Source organism: Temnothorax americanus, unplaced genomic scaffold (genome assembly GCF_048541705.1).
Source record: "Temnothorax americanus isolate GAGA-0224 unplaced genomic scaffold, ASM4854170v1 Scaffold11, whole genome shotgun sequence".
NCBI lineage: Eukaryota > Metazoa > Arthropoda > Insecta > Hymenoptera > Formicidae > Temnothorax > Temnothorax americanus.
Genome location: NW_027509242.1, coordinates 3,165,320 through 3,193,299, shown reverse-complemented (window position 1 = coordinate 3,193,299; position 27,980 = coordinate 3,165,320). Strand labels below are relative to the sequence as shown.

The window sequence follows — 27,980 nt, the reverse complement described above, 5'->3', positions numbered from 1 at the left end:
CAAAATTCAATTTTTGAAAATTGACATAAATATAGATACTTGATATGTAAGTATCATTGGACAAACTAATTAGTCAAGTAATTCCCCAAACAGCACGCTTGTCCAAAATCGGGACATAAGACGTCTTAAAGGCATCTTTTAGACAGCTTATGATATGATGTCTAAAGGACGTCTTAATAACATTTACAAGACGTCTTAGTCCCGATTTTGGACGTGATACTATCTGGATCTAGTTCCTGTTTTGTGTTCTTGTAATATTTCGCCTTAATTGTTTCGTGTGATATCGAAATAATAAAATACATTGGTGCGTTAGATTTTAATTGATCGTAAACATTTTTGTATGTTACATTTAGATTCGCCACTTATCTAATGCTCTAGAAATGTTTTATGAAAGATGACTTTTTTTAGAAAGTTATGAAAGATAACGTTTAGAAAGTTTTGAAGACGTTTTTAAAACGTCTCGCAAAGTTTTAAAAACGTGTTTCTTTTTTTAACATCTGAGACGTCGTCTAGACACAGGTGTTGTCTGAGGTGTCATCGCAGGCATGTCGCGATGTCGTATATCGCAACGCGTTACGATCACCCGGTATGCAACAACCGGATCGCCACGCGAAATACATGGATGGCGAATAAAAGTAGATTGCCGCGGCAGCCGGGCTACGACGCGACGGACAGCAGCATTTTTATAGTTCATATATGCCCGCGCGTGATTCCGCGTTTCGAGTTGTATCGATACCGCCGAACTGTGTTAAAAGTTATGCTAGTGAAAATGAATAATCCGAAGTATCATCTTCATTTCGAATATTAGGACTTTATTCGCGAACTGAAAGAAAGATAGATTGATACAAGTATTGTTGGATTATTAACAATCAAAGGCGAATAACGAAATCCGTTTGATAAACAAGAAATGAAAAATCAGTTATAAATCTCGTTTATATCTGCAATCATCAACTTCTTGCAATTAGATTTTAGACTTATCATTTAATTTTGACTGCTATATAGTATGACTACGAGTAGGAGAACAAATCCTTGATATCCACTAAATAAAATTTCATCGTTTCGACGCATTAGCCGCGAGGTCAACAAGTTTCGAACAGGACACTAAAAAGAACCTGGCTGATTCTGTCTGGAGTAAAAGATGGTAACTTTGTAAAGACTTCCTGCAAAGAAAAAAGGAAAACTGAAAAAAGGTGCGGCGATGTTCCATAGAAGTTACAGAAAGGAACGCACCTCGCGAACGTGTAAAGTCGAAGCTAATTAAATGGTATTAAATAAAATAACAAGAAAATTAGAGTATCAGTGAAGAAACTATTAAAATACACTACCATTGTTACTACATGTGCATTAGAATTATTAAAATAAAATAAAATCAAAGTACCTTCTTTGAGACGATGAATAAAGTTCCAGATAAAGATAAATTTATCAATTTAGATAGCAATTCTTTATTGCGCACGTATATCCGTACATAGATATTATGTTTTACATTCTTTATACACTGGAATAATAGTTCTTAAACTTCTGGTAGTTACATCAAATATAACGGTAACACCCAATAGCATACAGAGTCACATGTCATAGATGATACGATCGTGTATATACCGATGATCGAATACGCTCCCTTCGTTCGTGTCGAATAACCCGGATCAGTACTTATCGCGTCGAGAGCGTGTGGAAGATATCGCGGGAACTCGCAATTACCCTAATTACACGAAACGAAGCGGTCGCAGCGTCGTTGACGCGGCGTCTGCGCGAGTTCATCACGAGATAGCAGAGGGCGAAAGGGAGGAAGGGACGAAGGGACGAAGAGAGAGAGAGAGAGAAAGGGAGGGGGAGGGGGAGGGAGAGAGAGGTAGGGAGAGGATCGCCGAGAAAACGAGCAGCCGGATGGGCGCGCGGCCGGAGGAAGGATCTTAATTTCATAAGGATCCGTTCCCGAAGGAGATCGATTTTCCTGACCCTCGGGTACGTTAATAACCTCGGGTTGCGCGCACCCGGCCGCTTATCCCGCCCAAGGGGGCGACGGGGGGAGGAAGGGACCGGAGCGCCGCGATCGCGATAAATAATTTCGTTGGTTATCGTACCGGCCCGGCTTCTATAATTTTCATGCGCCGGATATACAGGGTGTCCTGTCGACAAATATTTTTCCCCGTCTCCCCTCCTGCGAATTCTTAGGATAGATTTCCGGTAAAATGGAAATAGAAACCGTTCGATCAAGCGTGATTCGATCGCAAAGACATTTAATACAGTCGCTCTGAAAATTGGGGGGCGTTGACAATAATTATCAGAGTTAAAAGTCGTTCGTTAGTATATATATATCCTTTTTCCCACAAATTTGTTACATAAAAAGTTGCTGTATTTTAAAATTATATATCGACATACGTGTACCTAAAATAATGCGATTTTCCGTTAATTTTTCTCACGCATGCAAGACGCTCGCCGGCGCAGCTCGCATTTTCGAAAAGTTTTGACGGCCGTGCGAAGCGATGAAATATTCGACAAGCTGGCATCGAGTTATACCGGCTAAATTCATCGCCGGTTATTTAACCTTTTTTTTCCGCCGATACGAGCCACGATCGATTTGGAGCCCGATTAAGAGGAACCGGGCGTTGCGCGCAATGCAATGACAGGAGAGGACGAGTGGAATTGCGTTAAAGTGATTACCCGCTTTCGCGCTCCGCTTCGGACATTAATATTGTAATAAAAAATAAACGTCCGGTGCAAATGTATCGACTTATCCGAGTGTCCTGAATATCGACGTCGAGAAACGCCGCGAGAGTATGAGTCTTTCATTCCGAAGTTGATTTATGGAAGTTATTTAATTATAAAACGATCCAGCGTGATAGTTCTCATTCACGTGCAGAGCTTAATACGCTAAATGTTCCCCTTGAACGCTCATACTTCTTTTGCAATGATTTAAAATATTAATGTAAGAGAGAGAGAGAGAGTTTAACTCTCTTGGGTCTTTTTAAATATTGTAAAACTTGAATATTTTTGATGCTTGCGACTGAAGGCTTGCCAACGGCCGATCAAATTTCCGCCAAGGAAATCTGACTCCGACCTCATCAAGGAATTCTTAGCTTTAAAGAGAAGAGGCAACCTACCCTATATATACACACCCTATATACGTCTGCAGCGTACCAAGATCTACTCTGGCCGAAGCACGGAGTGCTTGCGCGCGCGCGAGTGTGCGCTTGAGCGGCGTATTTGGGTTTGGAACACGTGTGTGTATATACATATACGTACGTGTGTATGCATATGTGTGTATGTGTGTGGCTGCGTGTGCGGCGCACGACACGCGAAACGGATGATCGAGCACCACTGACGCCCGAGCCACACACGGGGGTTGGTTTGGGAGCTCGCGAATGGCTATGGCGTGCCGAGGGATGATTAATGCACGCCACCACCATCGCCCCACAGCACGCCGTCGCTCTCTGTACACTCGCGCTCCCGTCCGCCACCTCCCCGTGGCATAGGTCGGGCGAGCGTCATCGTTGTTTTGCACGCACAGGTGCGGAAGTATTCTCCGGAAACGGCGCGCGACTCATTGTTCAGTGCGAACTTCAAGGACCGCATTTCTCTCTCTCTCTCTCTCTCTCTCTCTCTCTCTCTCTCTCTCTCTCTCCCTCTCTCTCTCTCTCCGTTGTTTTTTCTCTCTTTCTCTCTAACTCTTCATTTTTCGACCATCACCTCATAGTAATCGGTCCGCGATTTTTTAATAGCAGTAGTTTTCCCCGCGCTTTTCTTGGCTTACTTACGAATTCAATTTTAGTGGATTTTTAACGATTTAATTTCTAGCAAAAAGGTTTACAAAGATATCAGTTGTTTCCTCGCAACGCGATTCGATGAAGCTCCATTCATCTTTCGGCTTATGAGTAATACGCGTTAAATTAAAAAAAAAAAAATACGAAGCGTACTCCTTCGCTGACGTGGAATCGAATTTTATACAGCAACAAGATAGACGTTTCTACGATTTTTTAAAATACGTATTATCTCTATGATAATTATTGTGCGAGTGAAAGCGTGTTAAGTCAAAGTTTAAACTCTGTCCGTGTCATCCCAGATGAACGAAACATTAAAGTCATTCTTGCAACGAAAATATCTAGCGAGAATATAAAGCATTATCCGTCAATTTGTGCCGTAAAGGAAATGATTAATTTGCTAAATCCGATCTCGGGTATATATCTTTCTTCGTTTGCGGTTCACGGCGTGATTAGTGCGAGGTTCAGATCCGAGATGACACGGGTATTAAACTTTCACGAGACGACATTTTTCTCCACGGTGGAAAATAACCATGTTACGCTAATGAATGCAACGGTACCTCATTTAGGAGGTATCCGATAGATTGACAGGCCGATGTTCGGTTTGCATCCGAAAGCGTGTCGCCAATGTATTTTTCGCGAAAAAACCGCGCTTTCGAAAATCACCTCGTGAAAGAATCATTTTACGCGTTTCATGGCATAATGCAACGGTATATATGTATATGTATAAAACGCTTTCAATTAAACGGCCGGATGCGTAAAGCTTCCAGTATAGATCCGCGAGAACGAAAAAAATGCTCCATATTTGTAACATTCTAACACTTCCTTCACGGAAACAAAAAAATTAACTATTATAGCAAATCTAGTCGTAAAATATGGATAACTAACATTTTTACAGCGAGAACTTTAACAAAAGGTTTTGCTACTATTGCTAAATTATCCATATTTTACGACTAGATTTGCTATAGTAGCTGAATCCTTTTTTTCCATGTTTTGAATAAATAAGTCCGGTCTGCGCTTTTGCCCAGTTCGTATGGGGAGAAATTGTCCTTTCTCCGATTCCTACATCTCTTAAATACCTTTCACATATCTCACGATTCTCACCGTTGTAAAAATTAACAAATATGTGATCATAGACCTTTTGAATTAACGATAACTATATTGTGAAGTTGTATCTTGCATTTTATGAAGATGTTACTGAAACTGATTTAAGCTAATTATACATATAGACACATATATGCAATATTTAGCATCATTTTTTTGCTCTCGATGGCTTGACTTTTTAAAACTCACTGCGCTTTATCTTATATATCCCACTATCTCATCTTCTTACGTTTTTTTACCATTTTATAATGGATTTGTTCTAGCAGCTGCATAAATTTAGATAGAATAAACTTAATACACGGATATCCCTAAGTAGAAAAATTACGTTACATTTCAAAGGCTAACGGTATTCCTCCGTATTTTTATCAAGAACAAGTGTATCACACATAAACCAAAGAATCCCCGTGTATGAAAATAAACTGAGGGGGCGGAGCATCCACGTACACGGTCCTCCAGATCGCAGAGACGCAAAATTACGCGCGACACCTTCGTTACCGTGCGAATCGCGCCATAAAGCTGGCGCGTAATAAAATCACAATTGGCGGCCGCGCATGGGGAAGCAGATATATATGTATAATATTGCGGGAGAAAGAGAGAGACGGAAAAGGAGGAAAAGAAAAAGAGAGGGGATTCTGGCGGCAGATTTATCGCGAAAATCCAGGTTTACCTCCACCCACTCGAGCCCGGCAATAAAGAACCGAAAACTATCGTCCGAATATTGGTCCATATCCAAACAGAGGACCGGCTGTGCTGGTCTCGCTACCGGTAGCAGCGGCAGCACCAACCACCATCATCGCAATCGCCATCCCCTTCGCAAACGACGCGAGGACAACATGCGATCTCAAGGAAACAAACACGGTCGCGAAAAGCACGAGGGAAAATAGAAAATGAAGAGAGAGAGAGAGAGAGAGAGAGAGAGAGAGGGGGGGGGGAAATAGAAAAGAGAACGAAGACAAAGGGAACGTAGTCGGCAGGGAGAGGGGGTGGGGTGGGGTGGGCTTCGCGTCGCTGAAGGTTAAGCCTGATTTGCACGACGTTGATTTTTACCCTAGCGTACATTCTCGACGGCACACCGAAGGTAGATAGAATGCAGATCGAACGATCCTTTCGCGAGGCAGGACTTAACACATATCAGGTTTATTCGCGCGTGTATATATACGGGGTGTCTCGTATCTCAGATTTTGAAATCGAAAATACTAAAAACTTTCGCCTGTCTAAGTTAGTGCTAAAAAGAGTAACATTTTGTGATATCTCCGCGCTAATCCTTTACGATATTTATTCGATTTCTTTTTTTACAATTAAATCCGACTTTTATTTTGTCATTTGCAACGCGCTTCCCCGGGTAGTTGAGAAATTGAGTAAGGACCAAGGGTGAAACGGTTGATTTCCCAGCACTTGCTCCCTACTCAACGTACAGCTTCCGCTATACCAGCCGGCGAATCAGCGTGCCGCTCCCCGGGAAAGAAGTGTCGCGTAATCCGGGCTTTAGGTCGAGAGAGCGAACGGTGTGCACACCGCGCGCATGTAGCGCCCACGCCACACGGTGCATTGTGCACCCACACAGCGCTCGACGCGTTGCCTAACGTACAGCAGTCCGGTGGGTGTAGGTAACGGGGCTGAACTGAACCCCGCTGCGGAGTCGCGGGGAGCAGGGGAGCTCGGAGTGGTGGCGGTGAGCCGGTCGGGCGCGGGGGAGGTTGCCGGGCCGGCGGTGGCGGTAACGCGATAAACGGATTAACGGCGAGCTCGAACTCGAGCCCGTAGTTCGGCGGTCGGGTTCGGTCGCGGGGATGGGGTTCGTGCGCCGCACGGAAAGGGCGAAGGGAGAGAGAAAGAGAGAAGAGAGAGCGTGGCGGGGTGAGGACGGCGCGGGGAGGGTGGGTAGGGGGCGGTTGGCGGATGTCACGGCATCGCACGTTGCCCGACACCCACGACCCCGACAACCGCCGCCGCCTCCGCCGCCGTCGATGCCACCACCGCCGCGCTCCGCACTCCCTGGCCTCCTCCTCTGTCCTCCCCCTTTTCTGCCCGTCGCCGACACCGACGCCGCAGCCACCCTCGTGTCGTGTCGGTGTCGTCCCACGCCGCACTGCAGCGCAGCTATCCGCGTCGAAGCTCCGCGCTCGGACGGATTCCCCGTCCGAAGCGCTATATATACGTGCGCGCCTATGTACACCTGCACCGCCGCTCATTAGCGCGCGGGGATGCGATAGAATAATAATTTATTATGCCTGGACCGTCCTCGGAGAACCGTCGGTACCGCCGGGAACGATTACGAGACTTTGCGTGACATACGATATAAATCGGGCCAGATCACATTAGACGATTATGATATCGCGTCATTATAACGTCGTTAAACATTTATTGTAGTTAATTAATTAATAAGCGCAGAACGAACATGTGTGATCAATTTAAAAAATAAATTATTTTTTGAAATATCAAAGACGTTGAAGCGTCGATAGTTTTCACGTTACAAGCGACGGTAAAAATGTATAGCTTCTCATAATTCTTCAGCTTTAATCCTATTAAAAGAATTTTAGTTCAAGCTTAAATTATTAACTGTAAGACATTTAATATCGAATTTCGAAGAAGTCGTGGAAAAACCGAGAAATCTCTCACTCAAGCTTTCACTAAAGAGGAACTAACTCTAGAGATTGAGCAATGGAGATTCAATTCAGAATAAAATTCTTCACAAAGACTCCATCCATCATGAATTCCACGTGTTGATCACGTACATGCGTTTATGGGCAGGCTCTATAGTATCCGCCGATGTAATACGACTTATATTGCTTGTTCACCGCTTAAAAGTGTCTCTTGCGAGAGTCTATGCTATCTCTGGTCCTCTCTCCATTCAGAGCAAAAGCGGAAGAACTCATATCCAGTCCTAACGCTGCCGTTGATCGCTCAAGAGCTTCATCACAGCCGCCGCGCTCGCGATACTGACGTCCTCCATCTAATCCAGCCCTTCGCCTCCCCCGCAGGTAGTTAGATATATCTATACCCGAGGACATTCTCACGCAGAAAACGTTACGGCGAGAGAGGAGAACTGGCGGAAGGAGTCGGAGGAGGTCGGAAGGGGGGCATTCGTGCGGCCACGGGGGGGGGTGGCGCGGCTTTTATGATCGTGCGCCTCGTTTCACGGCGGTTTGATGGTGTCAGGATGAAGCGATGGAGAGCGCGAGGGCCGCGATAATGATGAGAAAGAGGGAGAGGGAACGTTAAGGAGAGACGGTGGAGAATAAAGAGGGAGATCTCTGAGAAGAGAAAGGTAGAGGGAAAACGGCGAATCGTGCGGGGAGGAGAGCGACCGAGGCAAAATGGCGTGCGGCACCCCATCCCGTCGGAGAAACGCGAAGCGAGAACACCGTGCTCCGCATTTTATCGCGGCGGCTTCATCTTTATTTATCGCCGATACGACTTTACGGCATACATCCCTCCGTATTCCCCGCGGGATTCCGCGCTACGTGCGCTGGCAAAGGAAGAACGAGAGCCGCGCGAGAAAGAACCGCGCGGCAAGTATAGAGAGGGCGGAAGCACCCGCGAGTTGCGAGAGGAGCGGGACGGGGGAGAGGCTCGACGGTTGACTCCTCGGGAATGCCTCGAGCATTCCAGGATAATTGTCGAAGTTAGCTCCACGGAGCGGTAAGAGGGAAGGAGATTGATTTCTTCCCGGCGAAACGAGACCGAGTCTCGGAATACTGTCGGATGACGTAAACGAGCACGCTGTACTTTCATTAATCTAACGATATCGGGAGTGACCTCGTTATAATTTAAGAATGAGATATACCAGTTTATATGCGTAAACTTGCACCGACGACGGCAATTCTATTCGTTGGTGATAAACACAATACAATATAACGAGGACATCTCGTCATTCGTTAATTCATTGGAACGGCGAAGGCTATTAGGCCCCGTCAACAATTCCATATAATAGCACTACTATATATATTTATAAAAAATATCTCCGCGAGACGCGTGGAACTTATTATAGCAAAATTTAATATCGGTTCTCTCCGGAGCGAGCTGCTGCTGCGGATGATTCATTACCGCGTAAACGCGCCTCGCATGATTGGGACGCTCGGATTTTCATCAGCGTAATCCCCGCGGCAGCCGTGTGCGTGCGCGGACGCACGTGTGTGCGTGCGACCTGCTCGTTATCGACGATCGTGCACGAGTAGACTCCTTCGCCTTCGGTGAACGCGGCGGATAGAGAGAGAGAGAGAGAGAGAGAGAGAGAGAGAGAGAGAGAGAGGCAGAGCGAGAGGTAGATCCGGCCGACAATACGGCGGGCACGCGAGGGCCATTAAAGGAGCAAGACCTCCCTCGCAATAAACGCCGCTCGTCACGCCCGCTGGAAACGCGGACGTGCACGCGTGCTCGCGATGTGCACGCACACAGAGGCGGACGGAGGCGCCCGTAACGACGTAATATAGAGCGCTGACGACGCGCGCGCGCGCACACATCGCGTTTTCAGCAGCCGCGCGCGTACAAGACTTGGTTCACACCGCGCGGGAACGGTCGTCTGGCCCCGGCTATTAAGTACGATCCGCGCTCGTGTATTCCGCGATGCTTGAGCGAGCGGAACCTTTATTGGCGCTCTGAGTATAACCCCGCGAGAGACGCAGAACCAAATGCGAATTTTTCTTGAGTCCGTAAACATAATATCGAGAGAACTCTATAGGATGCTCCGTATTACAAGATAGGTGAATAAGAAGCGAGAGCGTGCCAACTTTGTTTGCAGGTAGCTATTGATATTATTAGAATTTGATAGAAAACGGAATGGAAAATGTGAAAAAAATTGACGTTACATACATGTGTGTATATATATCAACGTTTTACGTAACGTGGAAAAATCTTGTTTCTTTCATCAATTTGCTCCAGAATATTTTAATATCTTTCGTGAAGAATTTAGTACTGCATAAAGGTGATGAAATTACATTTAGAAGAGTTGTATATATGTCCCAAATCCTTTGAATCGATGTATTATAAGAATACTTTGATTGGAACACAAACACACCGAGGAATATTTCAAGAAATACTCTTGTGTCATTCAATTTCAATCAATGAAAATTCGTACAATTTTAGTATTTTCATCACGCTTAGCCATGCAGTCATTCGGTAATGAACAAGATTTGAACTTTTGAACAGCGAAATTTCGATAACTTCCAGTATTTATATTTAGTATTACGTTCAACATCTCGAGGCGTGAGCTTAAAATATGCCTATATGGAAGCTATTAGGAGTTTTCTGTTTAGAAGTGTGCCCGAGGAAGAGGCCATTTGCGATTAGAGTAGACCCGAGAGACCAGGTGATCAGAAAAAAGCTGTCGAATAGCCGCGTCACGTGCGAGAAAACGCGGCGGTCGTAGGCAAGAAAAATAGCGAGGACGAAGGCAAAAAGGATACCACGGCGCACGGTTGGAGGGCGAGACGGGCGTGGGGACGGGGTGGCAGAGAACAGGGTGACGGGGGAAAAAGCAGGGAAAGGGATGTTGACGCACGTGACCCGAGCGGTCGCGTGCGAGCATCCATCTCTCGTTCTCGCTCTCTCGTCGTCGCCCACTTTTTTTCTCCGCTCCGTCCTCCATCCTCCCTCCCGCGGCCCCCTTCCACCGCCCGCGGCACATCCTGCGATGTACGCGCATCCCCGAAGACAAAGACGAGAGCGACGGTAAAAGGGAGGGTGGAAGAGCGGAATAATTTCGCTCTTCCACCGACGGAAGTGCGAAATTAAATTAATGCTGATATTGCGTCGAATAATACCAGTTTTCTAAGTATTATATATCTGTATCTTAGATGAAGAATCGTATCTCCATTATTAGAAATTTAGAGAAAATAAGATTTAAAATTTATTATTTCTATGAAAATTTCCGTTACGACCTTTTCTGAACATTGTATCTTAGGAGAATTAGTATATAATAATAAACCTAAAACCCTTTACCGTTATACATGTAATCATTGTATCTTAGGAGAATTAGTATATAATAATAAACCTAAAACCCTTTATCGTTATACATGTAATTTAAACTCTTGGTATATTGGAAAAAGTATATTAACTCTAATTTTTTGACAAAAACTGGAGATATACGATTCTTTACCTTTAAGGCATATATATCTTTCATTTATCTATGGAATGTACATAAGAAAACTTTCTTTATATCGTAATCTGTGATTATATATCGTATGCAGTACCTACATACCTAAGACGAAATTCCTAGATGAATTTTTAACATTTTATCTTATAGTAGATAAAATCTAAATTCTATCAAATAAATGTCATTTCCTGAACTGTTAAGGGCTTTAGAAAATCGGGAACTATTAAACACGGACGAGAGACATGCATTTTTTGTAGGCGGTCTCTTTTTCCAGAAAGATCTGCGTCATAAATATGTCGCAACACGGACGGATTTAAGGGACGAAGAGACGCGTCCCGTACCGCGTCGTCCAAGTAGGTACCGCCGTACACTCTGAATCCCGTCGAGTCAGCAGCGTTGACGTCGTTCCCCGCGATCGGCTCATCCATATGCTTAAGGTCCGGCTTTTATCGAGGCAACAAATAAATGGCGATCCGGCCTCTCTCTCTCTCTCTCTCCTCTCTCTCTCTCTCTCTCTCTCTCTCTCTCTCTCTCTCTCTCTCTCTCTCTCTCTCCCCCCTCTCTCTCTTTCTCTTGCCCAATGTCTCAATTCCCCGATATCCGGAGATACGCCGGAGACAAGCCGCGCGATTGGACGGCGAAATGGCGGAAGTCATAGGAAATTAATTCGGCCCGGGCCAAGACCAGGGCGCTATTGATGATTTGCAGCCTGGGCCACTCTCGGCCGGCCCTTAATGACCCTCAAGGCCGTTCCCGGCGAGAATCGAGATTCCTGCCGATAATTTCGCGGAAGATACTCGACGCTCCGCCGACACGTGGCCCTCGTAATGCGTCTTACCCTCCGTTTCTCACACGATACATAGGCCGAGAGACAATTCTGTTTCGATAGATTATCTCAACATCCGTGATCAATCTCGCGTTCTGAAAGAGCCGACTTAATAATTGTCTATTTTGTCGCATGAAGATATTTATTAATATACGATATTTCTCGGGCCGAATATGTTACAGGCACAGTTGGAAATTCGCATTCCGAGGTCGAATGCGAATTTCGAACGTAAGACCATGGAAATGTCGTTCCATTTATTAAAATTTTCGCGTCGGAGCGTCCGCCCGATGTGTCTGGCGCTCGCAAATCCGGAAGCTTTAAGAGCCGGGGGCGTGCATTCCGCCGGTGTCTCGGACTGCGAAATTATTCAGGAGTCTTCCGCGCCGTAGGATTTGAAGGAAAATATTCGGTACCCGGGACTTTTTTTTTTCCTGAAATCTCCATGCAAAATCGAGAGAGAGGCGTCCGGGAGACGGCCACGAGGTCCGGCTCTACGATATAATCGCTAATCCCGAGTAATTTCCGCGGCACGGCATCGCGCGCGGCAGGGTCTATTTACGGGTCTCGTTACGCCCACTTATGCCCACGAGGTGTGCCCAAGCGCGCGCGGCAGTTCGACCTTCATCGAATTCTCAAGATAGCGTCAAGTCTTTATTTGACAGGAACAGGCCCAGCGTGGAAGTTATGGAGCGAGAAAATTCATTTATCATGATTTATTCACTTTCCGATGGGATTAACTTCGTGATGAAAAATGAGACAGACGATAGCTGCGGAGTCGAGTACAACATTTATGGTAATGAAAAGAAAAAGTAGAAAAAATAGCGTTTATGAATAATACGTAAATGCTAAACGATCATAGCGGAAAATAATCTCTCGAAAGAACTTGAAATTCGAGAGAATGTTTAAATTTGTATATAGAACCGGATAGAGAACATCGATATCACACTTTGTAATTATTTCACTTGAATCTCGTCTTAACCCCCGGGAACGGGTGTTTGGGGTAATTTTTATACCGCAGTATCGAAAAAATGAAACTCACGTAATGAAGCTCACAGTAATTTTAATGTGCTTTTTTCAATTTCAAATATTTCTTTAGTTTCTCCTTACTTTTGTCAGAAAATGTTATGTATCTATTTATATATTGTGTGTCTTCAAATCCTAATAAATTATAGAATAACAATCAAAAATATGCAATATATATTTAATAACAATGACTTTTAATTGGGGTGTAAAAATCACCACAGGTGACCATTTATGCAAAAAGAAATCAGAGCGTATCAAATGAAACACTCAGAATAGATTTATATTTTGAAATGACTTAAGAATGACCCGCTCTTGAGTAGAAAACAATTTAATATTTAATCCAAAAAGTTTTTCAAAATTTCCAGCAAACGCTTCATCTATTTAATTTTTGTCACTGTTTTCTATTCTGTCATTGTTTTCCAAGTTAAATATGCCTCCCCCGTATATATCCTCGAAATTATAAATTACATTTCCGCCGCGGAACAAAGTTCGAATCCATCGACGAATAAAGTCCCGTTACTTACTTATTGTCGTTGTCCTTGATATAATTTGCCGAGATTATTTGATTTCCCTTTTCGTATTAATCTAATCAATTTAACTTCGCCAATCAAATTTCTGCGGAGCTGATCTCAAATTCACGTCAAAGAACGCGTTTCTGTCCCGGAGCTTCACGTGGTAGCCTCTCGCGAGTTACGAGCTCGAGCTCGTAATCAAAAAGATTATGAGATTATCAGAGAACAGCGTCCACGACTGATAAGAAGAAATCGACGACGATTTAGCCCAAGTATCTCTCCGCGCATGGTGATGTGCCGCGCGTGCCGCGAGAGTAGCGGTCACCCCAATATCGCACGTACGGGCGATATCGAGGGCGATATTAAGCGGCGTATGACACGAGCGTTCGCGCTCGTGCGCGCATTAGGGAAACGGGGCGTCGATAAGACATGGTCGTCAGCCGGCAGCGGTCAGTCCCCGACAAGCGGGGAAGCGGGGAGACAGGTCGTGCTCGTTGGCCGCCGCCGCGGCCAACGTGATAAGATAAGTTCGCGCGCCTCCCTCGGTATATGTGTGCGGCGCGCTCGCGTGAATAATAATCGAAGTAGCGCGCGCGCGCGAGAAGTACAAGAGCCACGAACGGCGCGCCGCACACACACACGCGCGCGCGCAACGCCGTGCACGCACGCACGCACGCACACAAAGAGGTACCCGGTAGGTAGGTAGGTACGTACTGGCTCATTGGTCGCGCCGTATAATTAATGGGGACGCAAACCCTGGGTGACGTTTGTATGCAAATGCCCGCATGTACAATCTCTCCCGGTCGGGTCGCTCGCTCGCTTTTCTCCCGACCGCGGCCTATCACCACGGACGTCGGCAAACGTCTCGCTCTATCTAGCACACGCTCGACTCTATCGCCGCGCCGTTCGCCGCTGGGAAAACGCGGCTCGTGTATACACGGCGCGGGATGGTCCCGCGCTTACAACGCGTCCCGGCGCGACGTGGAATCCGTGTTGCGGGCGAAATTGCCCCCCCCCCCCGAATCGTCGCGCGCCTAGTCGATGATGGCTTACGATCTTATTTGCGACGCTTTCCTCGCGAAATGAAAAAAGGAATCCGATGCCGCGCGATCGACCGAGGAAAAATCGAAATCCAAGAACGCGCTTGCCCTCTCTCTCTCTCTCTCCCTATCTTCAACGATATATTCCCGTAACGCGTCTCGATAGCGCGGCATTCTCGATATGTAGCGAGGTGCTCACCGGCATGATCCGCAACGTGGATCCGACGGCGTGGCTGATGACGGAATTCTCCCGTAAATTCGTCGGATCCTGACGGACCCGTTCCTGACGATCGACGACGGGAGGAGAGACGGAGGCGAGAGTCGTTACGCAACGTCAAGCGGGCGATCGATCGATCTGGGAAGTCGCGCGCTTCCCAGCGGTATGCTTAATCGAGGAGTTAATTTGCGTAACTATCGCGCCGCTACACACACATAGATATATATATATATATATGTAGGTCTGGAAGTATGTTCCGGGACTTTTATTTTTGATATCGGTATATTCCGGGACATTTGGCAGTTTCCAGGACTGTCCTGGAAAAAATTGATGTCCTACGGCATTTTTCGGGACAGTTTTTTGAATCTGATTACATATATATGCGTTATATTCCAGGACTGTACATTTCAAAAAACGTAAACAGTCCCGGAACATACCTCTGGACCTACATATATATATATATATATATATATATACACACATATATATACATACATGCATCGGACTGCATTAGGCTGCGCCAGACTGCACTAGACCTTGTAGCGCGTACGCACAGTGATTCAACGATGGCTAAATAGCGCATATTCAGTGTCGATCTCGTTACAAGTGCGAAACACGTTTAACCCCGCTGACCGTTAACAACGTCTGTAGAGAGACGTATTGTTTCCCGCCGTGTATTAATGGCACTTTTAGTCGTCCACGTCGCGCTAAGTAGTCAGCACGGCTAGTTGGGATAAAAATAATCGCCCGCCGACGTATGCTCATTGTGTATGCGCCGGGAGTGACTTATAGTCGCGTGCGCGCGCGCGCTTCGCTAAGCATGCAGTTATGTATCGGAAACAGAGAGCCGTCCGCCGCCGAGTATCGATGATAATTCTGCAATGACTATATACGCGATTTACGACACGAGTGATAAGGAAGATCTCATTGTCGGTCACGAAAGCGCGTGCACGGATCTAAAACCGAAAAAAGTTCAGATCTCTCATCTAAGTATCTCTAAATAAAAAATAAGTGAATTTTACGGCAAAGAGATACGTGACGTGTCCTCGGCGTAGCGCGAAGTCGTCGAGTTCGAGACGAGTAAAAGCTGCGACAAAATCAAAATTGAGTTCGACAGATAAACGAGTGACGGGCGACCGCGCGCCGTTTCTTTCGTCTTCTCGTTTCCGCCTGGGCGCGGATTCCACGTTGTCGCCACTCGGGGAGAGGCCCCGACTATACCGTTACTTACAATTAAACCGGGCATCCGCGCGCGGGCCTCGATCGTTCGTGCCTGACGATCGCAATCGCACGCGTCGTAAACATTCAGGTTACGATTGGTTTCCCTCGGCGCGTCGCGTCGCGCCTCGCCGCGATATCTCCCGGCCGTAAAAGCCGAGACGCGCCGTCGATGCGCGACGCGGGAGCTACCCAGAACGGACGTGCTATGCGTATCCGCAGCGCGAGCGCGCGTAATAACTCGCAATAAATATTGGACGCGTCGGGAACGCGCCGCGCCGCGCCGCGCGACGACGCCCCGCGCATTGGCGCCGCCAGAGATTTCCTCGGGGAGCCGCACGCGCGTCCTTTATCTTTCGGACAAATAAATTAATCAGACGGATTAATTGGACACTGCGTTACAATAAAACGCGTGAATATACATTTCGTTAAAATAACGAAAATGTAAAGAGAAGATTAATTCCAAATTCGGAGAAGGTACGATCGAGATCGAAGTCGATCTATTGAGCAATTCGATCGGATGCCTCTACTACGCAAATTTCTGTGCCACGAAGCGAATAACGGACAACGCCGATGTGCGCGTTTCGCGAACACCCAGTGGAAAATTATGAAAATGCGCGTCGCGGAACGACCCAGCGGCCGCGGCGACGGCGAATATATACGCGGCCGCGTATCGTGGGAGCCGCGGCCGGCAGTGGCACGAGGACCATTAATGATGCATAGCCCGTTGGCGTTAGCCTGGCAGTTATAATGACCAGGTCGACTGGACGGTTGGCTGCTGCCTGGTCGGTCGGTCGGTCGGTCGGTTGGTCGGTTGGTCGGTCGGCTGGCTCGCTGCCTCGGCGTGCTCGTGTCGAAACACGGATGCGTCGTTCAGCGACTATACGAGCCAAGCGCGCATATGTACGTACATACATATGGACTATATATATGTATTTTTTTTTCGGCTACCGTTTGTAAATGGCGCTCCCGTCCGTCTCTCCTTTTCTGTCATTGTCCTTACTTTCGAGTTCTCCCCCCCTCGTTCTCCCCGACGCATCGTGGACCGCTTTACAGCACTGGCGCGCGACCTTATACCATCGTCATGGCTTTTTGCGTTGTGGAAGCCGCCGTTACCGCCGTCGTCGCCGGAGGCGAGCAGAGATCGGCGCGACGCAAGGATACCGCCGTGTGAGACCGCTGAAATAAATATTCCGGAAAGAAAGTGCGGAAGCGCGCGCATAAAGCCGTGTTTACGAGCTGCCAGATTCGGAGGCTGCTGGCGCTCGCGCGCCGTCTTTCTGGCGCATGCCGCGCGTTCTCCGATTTTTCCTCAGCTTTAGGAAAATTGGAAAATTTTAGCTCCGTGCCCCTTTCCCTTGTGCAAGAGTGTTGGAACGCGCACTCTCCGGTAGCAGTAAATGTGTGGTTTTTTTTAGACGAATTTTGTCCCTTTAGTCTTTTACTTTTAAAAAAAATTAGGGATATTTGCTGAAGATAGATATTTTCTTAATCTTTCATGATAGAGACGGAGTTACACGTGTGTCATCAAAGATACCCGATGTGATATTTTTCGAGACTTCGTCGGGAACGACGAACGCGGATCGGCTTCTCAAATGCAACGTGGCTGCGACCGAGATGGAGTGCCGCGACGCCGAGGAGAAGCCATCTACTTACTTAACTCATCTGCCAGCGCCGATCGCGATAACGCTCACGCGGGATGAGTACACCGGAGATAAGAATAGATACCGTGCGCGACGAGGCCGCCGGCGCCGCGAGCGCGTCGTCGCGTCGAATCGACTACACGAGCGCGCGGAGAGCTGTGCGCTTAAATTTACGCGGAGCTACGCGTCGGTGAGTTAACTAACAGAACGCGCGGTGAACGGAAACCGGGGCGACGCCCGCGACGCGCGAGATGGCAAAAGAGTCGATCGAGCGGCGATAGCCTCCTTATCGGCATTGCCTGCCTGTCTGCTGCGCATTCCGCGCATCGCGCGGCACGCTGGAACTCGCGTGGAAATTGCTCGCGCGCGTTGGACGCGGCTGTGCGACGACGCGACACCAGGCCGAGCCGAGTCGAGCCGCACCGCAGGCTCTCGCGCTCTCCTTAATGAGGATTGTCCTTTCTCGCATGCCGCGCGGATAGCATTTCGACACCGGGCGTCTCGAATTTCTCGTGCGCGCTTCTCGCTCTCTCGCGCGTTTATTTTCCTCTCTGTCCCCCTTTCCCCCCGCTCCCCGAGAACGATCGATGCCGAAGCCATCGAGCAGAGCCTCCTCTATCTCGCTCGCACCTTATCTATCTTCCTCTCTTTCTCTCGTCGGATCCGTATTACCCATTAGAAATGGTAAATCTAGCACATAGCGTATACGCCGCGGAAAAATACCGAGGGATATCTAGGATATACGGGAGATAATTGTAGAATTAAAGCCATCGCGGAATTGTTGTCGTAAAATTGCAGATGCGTCGCGCGGCTCTCGACACCGAGTGAATCCTGATCGAAACAGCTAGACGCTCAAAGCGCGTTATCCTATATCTTATCCGTATCTTATCTCGCGTCCGTTTCACATTATACTTTACAGACACTTCGTGCGGCGACCGGAATTTATCGTAAGCCCGTATCGACGCGCCGTCACATTTGAACAAGTTTCTCAATAATTTTATCTGTGTGACAGGCGTAATCTCTCGTTACCAACGTTATCCTTTCTCAATTAAGGAGAATGATCCTCGAAAACTCGCAAGCTTCTATCTTTCGAATTTTTTTTCGTTATAATTAATTTCTTTCGTTTCAAGATACATTACGGAACGAACGAGTCCGATGCTAAGCGAGAATTTTCAATAACATTTTTTTAGTTAATAAAACCGAGTGCTTTCTGAAAACGCAGGTGACATCCGTACGCTCTCTCTCGTTACAATTGCTTATTATTTCGCCGAGGGGGTCCCGGTCCCGGGATCGCGCGCGACTCGAGCGTGAGGATAAAGAGACAGAAAGAGAGAAAGAGAGAGATATGAGTCAGGGCCGCGTGCGCTTGATATTGACGTCGCGAAAGCGTGGAAAGCGGCGCGGGGCGTACGTGCGAAACGCGACGCGTCCGCATACTCGCACGCGCGCGACGAGGCGGGATTCATTAAAAATACACGACTGTATTTTCTGCGTCGCGTCCGTTGCCGCCGGCAAACGCGCGCGATTCGTCTCGCTCGGCAGCCAGCCGCGCGCGTTTGCCGATTATCGCTTTTACACACACACACACACACACACACACACACACACACACACACACACACACACACACACACACACACACACACACACACACACCACACACACACACACACACACACACACACACACACACACACACACACACACACCACACACACACACACACACACACACACACACACACACACGCGACGCGCGACGAGGAAAAAGCGGCGCGGCGAGACGATGATACGCTGCGCGATACACGTATACGTATATGCGCACGTGATAGACGGGACGGACGTCTACACGGTTCTGGGTCGCGCGTATACAGGCAGCTTTCGATGACACGATAAATGGGGCGGAAAGACAATGTGAATTATTGCGAACGTTCAATTAATTGGATGTGAGAAAAAAAATCTTCCAGATACACAGCGACAAAGACAGTAAGCTTTATTATTGGAGCGGTATAGTTGCTAGTCTTAAGTCTGCTTAAATTCGCTTAAAATCGGTAATCAAGAGACACATCGTCGTGATGTAATTACGTAAAAGACGCCGCCGGTCGAATTCTCACGCATTAAATATAAAGAAACGACGTCACGCACTCTTGCACGACTTACACACATTTCCCATTCCCCTATCGTGCCTAGTAAGGGTAGGAAAGGGAGACGGAGAGGAAGTACAGAGCGCGCGGCACTAATGAGCCTCGTCTCTCGTTGCGGTGCGTAATGTCTCGCCGCCGCCGCCGCCGCCGCCGCCGCCGCGCCGTCGTGAATTCGCTCCGTCACCTCGCAGGTCGTGCACCGCCACCGTCAACGACACGCCCGGGAGCGTGCCGTCGCGTCGCGCCGCGCCGAGCCGCGCGCAAACACGCGCACGCAACGAACACGCACACGCGAGGCGACCGCGGCCTTGGCAGTTCCGCCTGGGCGCGTCTCAGCCTAGCCACCGCGGTCGATCTAACCGCGGCGTGGCCCGACTCGACGTGGCTCGGCGTGGCTCGGCATGACGGCGACGCGGTACGACGCGACGCGCACGCAAAAAGCTTCGGAACGCCTTTCCCTCTTTCTCCGCTCCGGCGCGTCCGCTACCGCCGTCTTCGCTCGCCGTCTCTCCTCCTCCTCCTCCTCCTCTTTCTCTTTCTCCTTTTTCTCCGTCCGCCTCGTCGCCGAAGAGCTCTTGCGGGTCTTCGCCGTGGGACAAAATAGTCTCGCCTTTCTCGGCCGCTTTTGCCCCGCGGCTGCTACTCCTCCGGCGCGGCGTCTCCGTCGTGTTTCCATCCTCCTTCTCCTCATACGTCTCGCCGCCGACGCTGCGCTCGGGTGTCGGTTCCGCGCTTTCTCAGAGAGAGGAGAGCGGCCGAGCGACCGACCGACCGACCAGCCAATGAGCCAACCGACCGCCCGGCGTCTGCGAGAATAATGGGCTTGACGTTCGTGAGTGGGTTCCTCGGCGATCCAGATATGTGCACGCTTACATGTGGCGGTGTGCCCGCACTTCGTAGGTGGTTTATATATAGGTGGATGGATACGCGCGCACACAACGGGACGAGCGTTTTTTCGCGACGAGCCGCCGGATTTTCTTTTTTTTTTAATATTAATATCGTATATTTAAGATAATATTATAAATACTGTTTAAAATAGATTAGAGTAGGGGAGATTAGAACGATTTTTACGTTAATTTTCATTTTTTTAAAGCAGAACACTTCCAAATTTAAATAAAAACGAAAATTGGGAATAAAACAATTTGCGAAGCGGACAAGTCAATCAATTGATGCCGCGCGGATTAAATCGAAAGAGATTTTCTAAAATCGATCTCTTTACGGTGTTCAGCTTATGATTTACAGCTTATGATGTCAGACTCCGACATGAATTCTAATCACTGGCGGAATGAAACGTATTTCTCTTGATTACGACGCGATACGTATGGAAATATATATTTTTTCCAAGAGATTTATATGTTTGCGGATTAGTTCGATATATCTCCCTGAAATTCGTACAGCCTGGCCTAGGACGTTGACGGCAGGAAATTCTCGATCGGTGAAAATTGACGTTGACGTCATTCGCGCGCGTAGGTGTAACGCATACACTCAAAGAAAAGATTGGCTGCAGTAGCCTCGAATTGACTTCGTCAGCCAATTTCAATGGTCAAATATGGCACAGCATTTCAGTCGGCTGCAGCAACCAGTTTTCAATGCTGCTATAAGCTTGGTTGGAGTTAAAACGTGACTTTGCTGCTCCAACCAATTGCCTACTTTACAGGGGCTTGCTGATTGGCTACTCCCTAACCAATAACTCCCGCGTGATGGCCTACTAGTTGGTTGCTCCAGTCAACTTACTCCTGCATAGTGGCCATCCTGTGCATATTGTTACGACTATCTTATTTGATTGCGCAAACCATCTGCACGGAAAAAAAGTTATAATATATGAACACCTAAAAATATTACAACAATTTTTTTTGTGCAGATGATTTGTATACATATAATACAATCAGATAAGATGATAAAAATATGCACAAGATTGAAGGCAACACCAAAATGCTTTAATCGGTTGATGGTCAGTTTTATTTCAAAACAAACAGTATTAAAAAATAGACAAATTATTTTCAAATGACATTAATTTATTTTTGAAAGCATTTACACCGCATATTCTAAATTAAAGTAATTTTATGATAAATCATTAACATATTTGTCAGTACATACTCACAATGCATGCCTTGTAGAAATAAAATATTTGCCATCATTCATTTTTCGGAATTTTCTCCATGAATTATAATCTGATAAACATTGGGGTACTTGACACTTATATTCGGTAATCTCATCAAATTTATGAGCAGTACTTAAATGCAAATGTAGAGCATTGACAGAGGTCAAAGTTAAATTACAATCTTGCCCTACACACTTTATCATTGTGATATTTTCTTTTCGGACATTTAAAAATATTTAAAAATTAATTAAAGTTTAATGCAAAACAAAATTATTCCCAACTCAAAATTAAAGTAATTTAATCATCTGTTAACTGTAAATATTCATTCACCAATGTTGCTACACTTGGTACATGTTCATCCCATTGAAATTTCAATTGATAAATAGCTTGCTGAAGAAAAAGCCATGGCTGACTACTCTGAAAGGGATAGGATGCATGCAAAGCCTTATACGCTTTGAAACACACATCTATTGCACTTAAAGGGCTCTCTACCTTATACGGAAAATTGTCGATATAAACATATGATTCTGTTATGTTTGCTGTATTTTCACCAATGATGACAGGGAACGGCTGAAGTTGCTTCTTAGCAGCAAATAGCTTCTGCCTCATGCGTTCCACTTGCACTTCCAAGTCTCGTAAAGCCTAAAAAACCAGTTTAAATTTGACAAAAACATTTTTCTAGAAATATTTTTTACATTACCTTCTCTTTTCTCTTGCAATATTATTAATATGTTTTAAGGGGATGCTGAAATGACTGCTGAATTATGATGTGAAATATCTGATGTATCCAATCGGAAAAAAATTACAATATCGATTTTTGTATCGTTTTCACCTGATATTGAATAATACTCTACTTTAATTTCGCACGTACTTTTATTGTTTAAAAGCGTTTTTAAATCTGTGTAACTAATACGACGTAAACATTACAGAGGAAAGTCTTACATACACACTATATATACAGGGTAGGCTATTTTAATCTACGCACTGAAATATCTTAAAATCAGACCATGCAAACTCTTATTAAACTTTCTTATAACTTCGACCAGCTGCAAAATATTTACCCGGGCATTTATGGACGGATACCTTGTATATATATTTTTTTTCGATAAAGTTTTGAAGTTCAACATCCCCAAAGACAGAAATATCTATTACCTTGATATGCAGCAGGAAACCAGCACTTAAATCTGCAGCCGTAGGACGCCACCTTCCAACATTTTTTGGAGAGAAAAGTGTTGGGATTGCTAGCAACACCTCCACAGTTTCCTCTGAAAGTAAATAGGCCTTGGAAAGAGTTTCTATTGAAAAAAGAGAGAAAAACTAAACTTTTTTGAATGTATTACCTTCAGGAGTTGAGGATATTATATTAGTCTTTAAAAGACTTTTTATTCTTTGAACAATTTTCTCCCAATTGGACAAAAGTTGCATTGAATGATTAGGGTACAGGTAGCTGAAGTCTTGTTCCAACTGGAATTGGACAAATACACAATATATTATTTTCAAATATTTAAAAAATAGAATAATAAAATTTTAATCCTAGCAATTTACCAAAATATAACCCCAAGGCTGTCGCAAAATACGAAATTCATTGAAGTAGTCAGTAATTGCACCAATAAAGTGTTTGCCTTTTTTCTGTCTGTATTCCGTATTTCTGAGTTTCAAAAGTCTTATGGAGGCAGTCTCTTTCCACTTTATAATGGCCTCATTCTGTGGCTCCAGGCATCTTCGTAACCACTGTAGGTTATCTAACTATGTTTCTGAAGAACCCTCTCCTATGTGTGATCTCTCTCTCTCATAATATCATAATATATAATATATATATAATTGTCATTTATAATATATCATCATATATAATATCCTGTAGTTATAGTATCAAATGAGAGTCAAAGTGGGCTTAAGAATTGTTTAAAATTCAAAATATTGTTTCTATAGGTATATACCATTAAAGTCATGAGAGTCATTCACGTCCTGCTCTTCTTCCTGTAAATTGCTACTCCGAAGCTCTCCTTTTCTAAGTTTCCCAATTAATTTCGTGTACTGATCGTATAGCTTTCCTTTAGGTTGTACTGCTCGATCAGTCCCAGTAGTCTTCTTTCTTCTCGGAATGTACCAAGTATCCTAGTTCAAATAAAATAGAATGTAGCATAAATAAAGAGAGCATAGAAGTCTACTATTAAAAAATTAAAAAATAATAAAAAATATTTAAAACTAACCACAATTTCCGTAGGAAAAAGTTCTATGATTTGTTGACTAAGTCGCTTGAAATCATCCGAAGTAATTCTGTAACAAATATATATCATTAATTTTGTTTATATTTATAGTAATTAGTAATTACTAATTACAGTAACTGTGAAATAATTCGAACAGCAGTTTATTGCACCACACTCACCGTTTGTTCGGATCACTAGCTAACTCTGCTGTTACTATGTATTTTGCTAAATCTGATCTCAGAGCGTTGTCGAAGCCTTGATTTTTGTACAGACCAAAATAGCTCTTGCCATCACTTGTTCGTTCAAGATAAAGCCTTACATCCTACAACAATATTTAACTTGTAATTTTTTATTACTTTAAATAATGGCAATATTTAATAAGGACTTACATTTGAAACACAAGTAGGTTTTCGGTTTTCATTCAAAGAATTTTTCTTGCAACGTTTTACTTGCTGTGACTGTGATATCTCAATCTCTATTGACAGGGGATCAGTAGGGAATTCCTCATTAACTTGTAATTCCTCATCAACTTTTTGTTCTTCAGCACAAGCATAAAAATTTATATTATAATTTATACATATTACAAATTTCGAGTATTATACATCACACACACGTACATACGTATATCATTACTGTCCTATTTAATAAAGAAAATTTAATTACGATCTATTATTTCCCCTACTTTCTCTTCTTCTTGTTCTTTTCTTTAGTCATGTATTTCTATTATTTTTAATATTATGCCTTGCTTAAATGCAGAAGAAAATAAGTAAAAGTTTCCCGATTACAAAAAAGTCTATAATTGCAAGAAATTGAGAAATTTGTAAATAAGGAAAGATGATAAAAGATAAAGTAGAAGAAATATCTTATGAAGTTACTGCAATTATTAAATTAATTATATCTACTAATATTTTTTTTAAAAGTTATGATGTTACAGTTTTTACTTACTCATTGCTCGAATATTTATCGATACCATTCTGAATCGCGAATCGCGCACAGTCTGGCACCTCACTTAGAAATACTTTTCCGCCGGTCACTCTCTCTCTCTCTCACCGTTTATTTCTGATATAAGAGGCTTTATGATGGAATCAGTATCGAGACGAAGAGATTCTTGTTGAGTTTGAACGACAAATAAGTCTTTTAATTACTGCGAATCGCGCACAGTCTGGCACCGCACTTGGAAATACTTTTCCGGTCACTCTCTCTCTCTCTCTCTCTCTCTCTCTCTCTCTCTCTCTCTCTCTCTCTCTCTCTTCCTTCCTCTCTTCCTCTTACACTATTTACTGCGAACGTGCGAGCGATTTCGTCTCTTCGATAGATCTTAGGCTGGAGCAGGCTAGAGTACCATGGCACGTATCCACGTATTTTCTGCGTGATGCGTAACGCGCTGAACGCGCACGGCTTCAGTCGGTTACGTGGTTATTTACGCGGGAAAGAGCCCGGCGCTGCAGCGGCCCGGCGAACATCACGAAAACAAACTCCTATCGCCGAGCGCTTGCACGACAGACAAATTTGAGTTTGCTAGCCCGGCCAACTGTCTTATCAACTTTGTCGGTAAGGTCACCGCAGCTAAGAAATTGCCTAATGAGCCAACTACTTACTACCTTTGAAAGTTGGTTACGTTGGCCTATCTAAAATCATAGATTGGAATTGCGATTTGCTGCTTCAAAAATTAAATAGTTATGGCAGAAAACTTTTATGCAGCCAATAAAAATTGACTATTGCAACAATTCTTTTCTTTGAGTGTATCCGCAATATTAATATCAGTTAAAATCGAGTAACACGCCGAGCTGCGAGAGAAACTTGCGAGCAAGCGATCGAATGAATTGTCGAGATACATATCGCTGCCGAGATGTCATTCATGGAAAAAAAAAAACACTCGAGAAACTTAATCTCAAAATTCATACGTGCCTGCATCGAGAGAGATTAGAGCACGAGGGACGATAAACGCCGGCGCGGCGTTTTTTTCTCCCAAATTTACGGTGTACCTTCTGTTCTTCCGACGACACCCGGTAGGTGCGGTCAAGCGAGTTCCAGACGGCACGTTTCGCAGCGGCAAGCCCGGCTCGAGGCGCGGTATGTAGGTATATATATGTCCATCTATCTACCCAGCGGCGCGCGAGCCTTGCCTTGTGTGGGATTCCCACAGTAGGATGGACTCTCCGCGTCATCGCGCGGCCGCCGCGCCGGCCGCCTACGGCGTGTCCCGAAAGTTTTCGTCGTAAATCAAGCCGGGCGCGGTGCGGTGCGCGCGCTGGATTTTGCAGCGCGCTCGCGATCGCCCGCTGCGACTTCGATTCGATCCGGCGAGCTATCGTTTGCCGTTACGTAGGATGAAGGTGAAGGAGGTACGAACGGAAAGATGACAATTAGATAAGATTAACAAAAGATTTAACTAGCTGAACGTACCGCGCGATTAAATCTTGAGTTAAATTCCGTCGACGTAAGACCTAACGACGACCTCCATCTCGCGGAAGCGCGAAACTTGCGTTATCCATCCACGTTACGCACTTTTGACGCAGCTTCATAGAAACGTTAGTTTAAATTATCAGATTCTAATAATCAACAACAAATTAACTGATTTAAACCAACGGTTTTAAAAATCCTTCTAATCTATCCTGCATGCTCTAAAATCTGCTTTAAATAGTATTTATAATAATATCTTAAATATCCGACGTTGTTTGAGCCTCACGGAAAGCGCACGATATCTGCAAAACGATGCGTGACAGAGAGGCGATTCAAGTGACTTTCCGCCGACGAGTACGGAATCCACTCCGCAACGCTACGTCTTCCTCGATGACACCGTCTTCCGACAAGGACGTCGTCCGACCGCTACCTGAAGCGGACGTAGGCGAGATTACTTGGAAAGAAGTTTCCTTCTCTCGCTGGCTGCACCGTGCCGAGAAAGTCGCCGCAATGAGCGCGTACGAATCGCCAGATAAGTACCAGCACGCGCGAGGAGTTGGATCGTCTGTCCCCCTCGTCAGCCTCATCTTTCTCCTCTCGTCCGGCTACTTCTCACGCATCAGAGCGACCTTTCGCGTTCATGGAATCTCGCGCGATTCCATCGACTCTCCTCCCGCGTGCGAACACGCCGGGCAGCACGCGAGCAGGCTCGCTCGCTCCGGGCGGGAAAAAGGGATGTCGAGGAGGGAAGAAGGGAGAGAAGGAGAGCGCTCGACGAGCAAGAAGAGGCGGTTTCCTTATTCGAAGGCGTACCTAACTAGGAGAGCCCCCCGAGTACGGGCTATACGTACTACGCGGATGTGCTATTATTCTCGACGCGCGCACGGCGGAGAGCACGATGAAAAATATCTCGCTCCCTCGCTCGGCCGTGACTCCGCGATGCACGGTGGAGCCGTTGCTTATCGATGCCCCGGGTCGTTACGAGGCGGCGGAGAGAGCGGCGCCGCGGCGGTAACAACGTCGCGCGCGCACGGCGAATCGGGGTTTTAAATTAAAAACTCGCTCGCTAATTCCGCCCGTTTCGCGTCCGGCTCCGGCTGAAACTCGCGGCTAGCCGAGCATAGACGAGAGGGACCCGAGGGAAAAAACTGACATTTTCCTACGAGAACGCGGAAAACTATCACGAGATATATCATATTGTGATATACCGATGTAGAGGAAAAAATTTACGCGCACATGTGATTCGGGATGACTCCGTTTGACACACGGCGCTGTTTTTCTTTTAATTGTAGGTGCGTCAGTTGTATCGATGCGCGAACGCGCGTGATTGGCACTTAAAAGTTTTTGTATAAAAGTTTGCCGCTAAATTATTTCCTTCTCTCAATTCGGAATTCTAAATAAAGACTATATGTATATGAGAAAGATTCCTCTGTCTCATCGCTTTCAGAATTTTTGCTACGACTATTTTATATATGCTAAACTCTTCTTTTTGTATGCAGCATATATAAATATCTCCTGCATTTTTTAGCGACAAATATCGAGACTTCTCTTTGTCACGTGTAACATATACACCAGCAAAAGAGGATCCGTTTATAAAATTATTCTGTTCCATCAAATTGAGAAGTAAGATTCAAAATACAGAAAGCCCGAATGGCGCGAAATCATTGCGGTCAAAGAGGATCCGCACACAC

At 45.7% G+C, this 27,980-nt stretch overlaps 1 protein-coding gene and 2 long non-coding RNA genes across 3 annotated transcripts in view; all 3 read right to left on the bottom strand.

The window, feature by feature from the left end:
* The window catches only part of LOC143907013 (uncharacterized), a 222,245-nt gene that overhangs the window by 115,746 nt on the left and 78,519 nt on the right, over window positions 1–27,980 (bottom strand). The gene's annotated exons all lie outside the window — the stretch shown is intronic.
* The window catches only part of LOC143907020 (uncharacterized), a 105,763-nt gene that overhangs the window by 75,613 nt on the left and 2,170 nt on the right, over window positions 1–27,980 (bottom strand). The window lies entirely within an intron of this gene.
* Window positions 21,060–25,632, bottom strand: LOC143907005 (uncharacterized). Its single transcript, XM_077423464.1, has 7 exons — window positions 24,832–25,632; window positions 24,276–24,424; window positions 24,066–24,208; window positions 23,890–23,956; window positions 23,020–23,143; window positions 22,832–22,944; window positions 21,060–22,321 (listed from the first exon to the last, which is right to left on the bottom strand). The coding sequence occupies exons 1-7, from the start codon at window positions 24,857–24,859 to the stop codon at window positions 21,977–21,979; spliced, it is 969 nt and encodes a 322-aa protein (XP_077279590.1). The 5' UTR covers window positions 24,860–25,632; the 3' UTR covers window positions 21,060–21,976.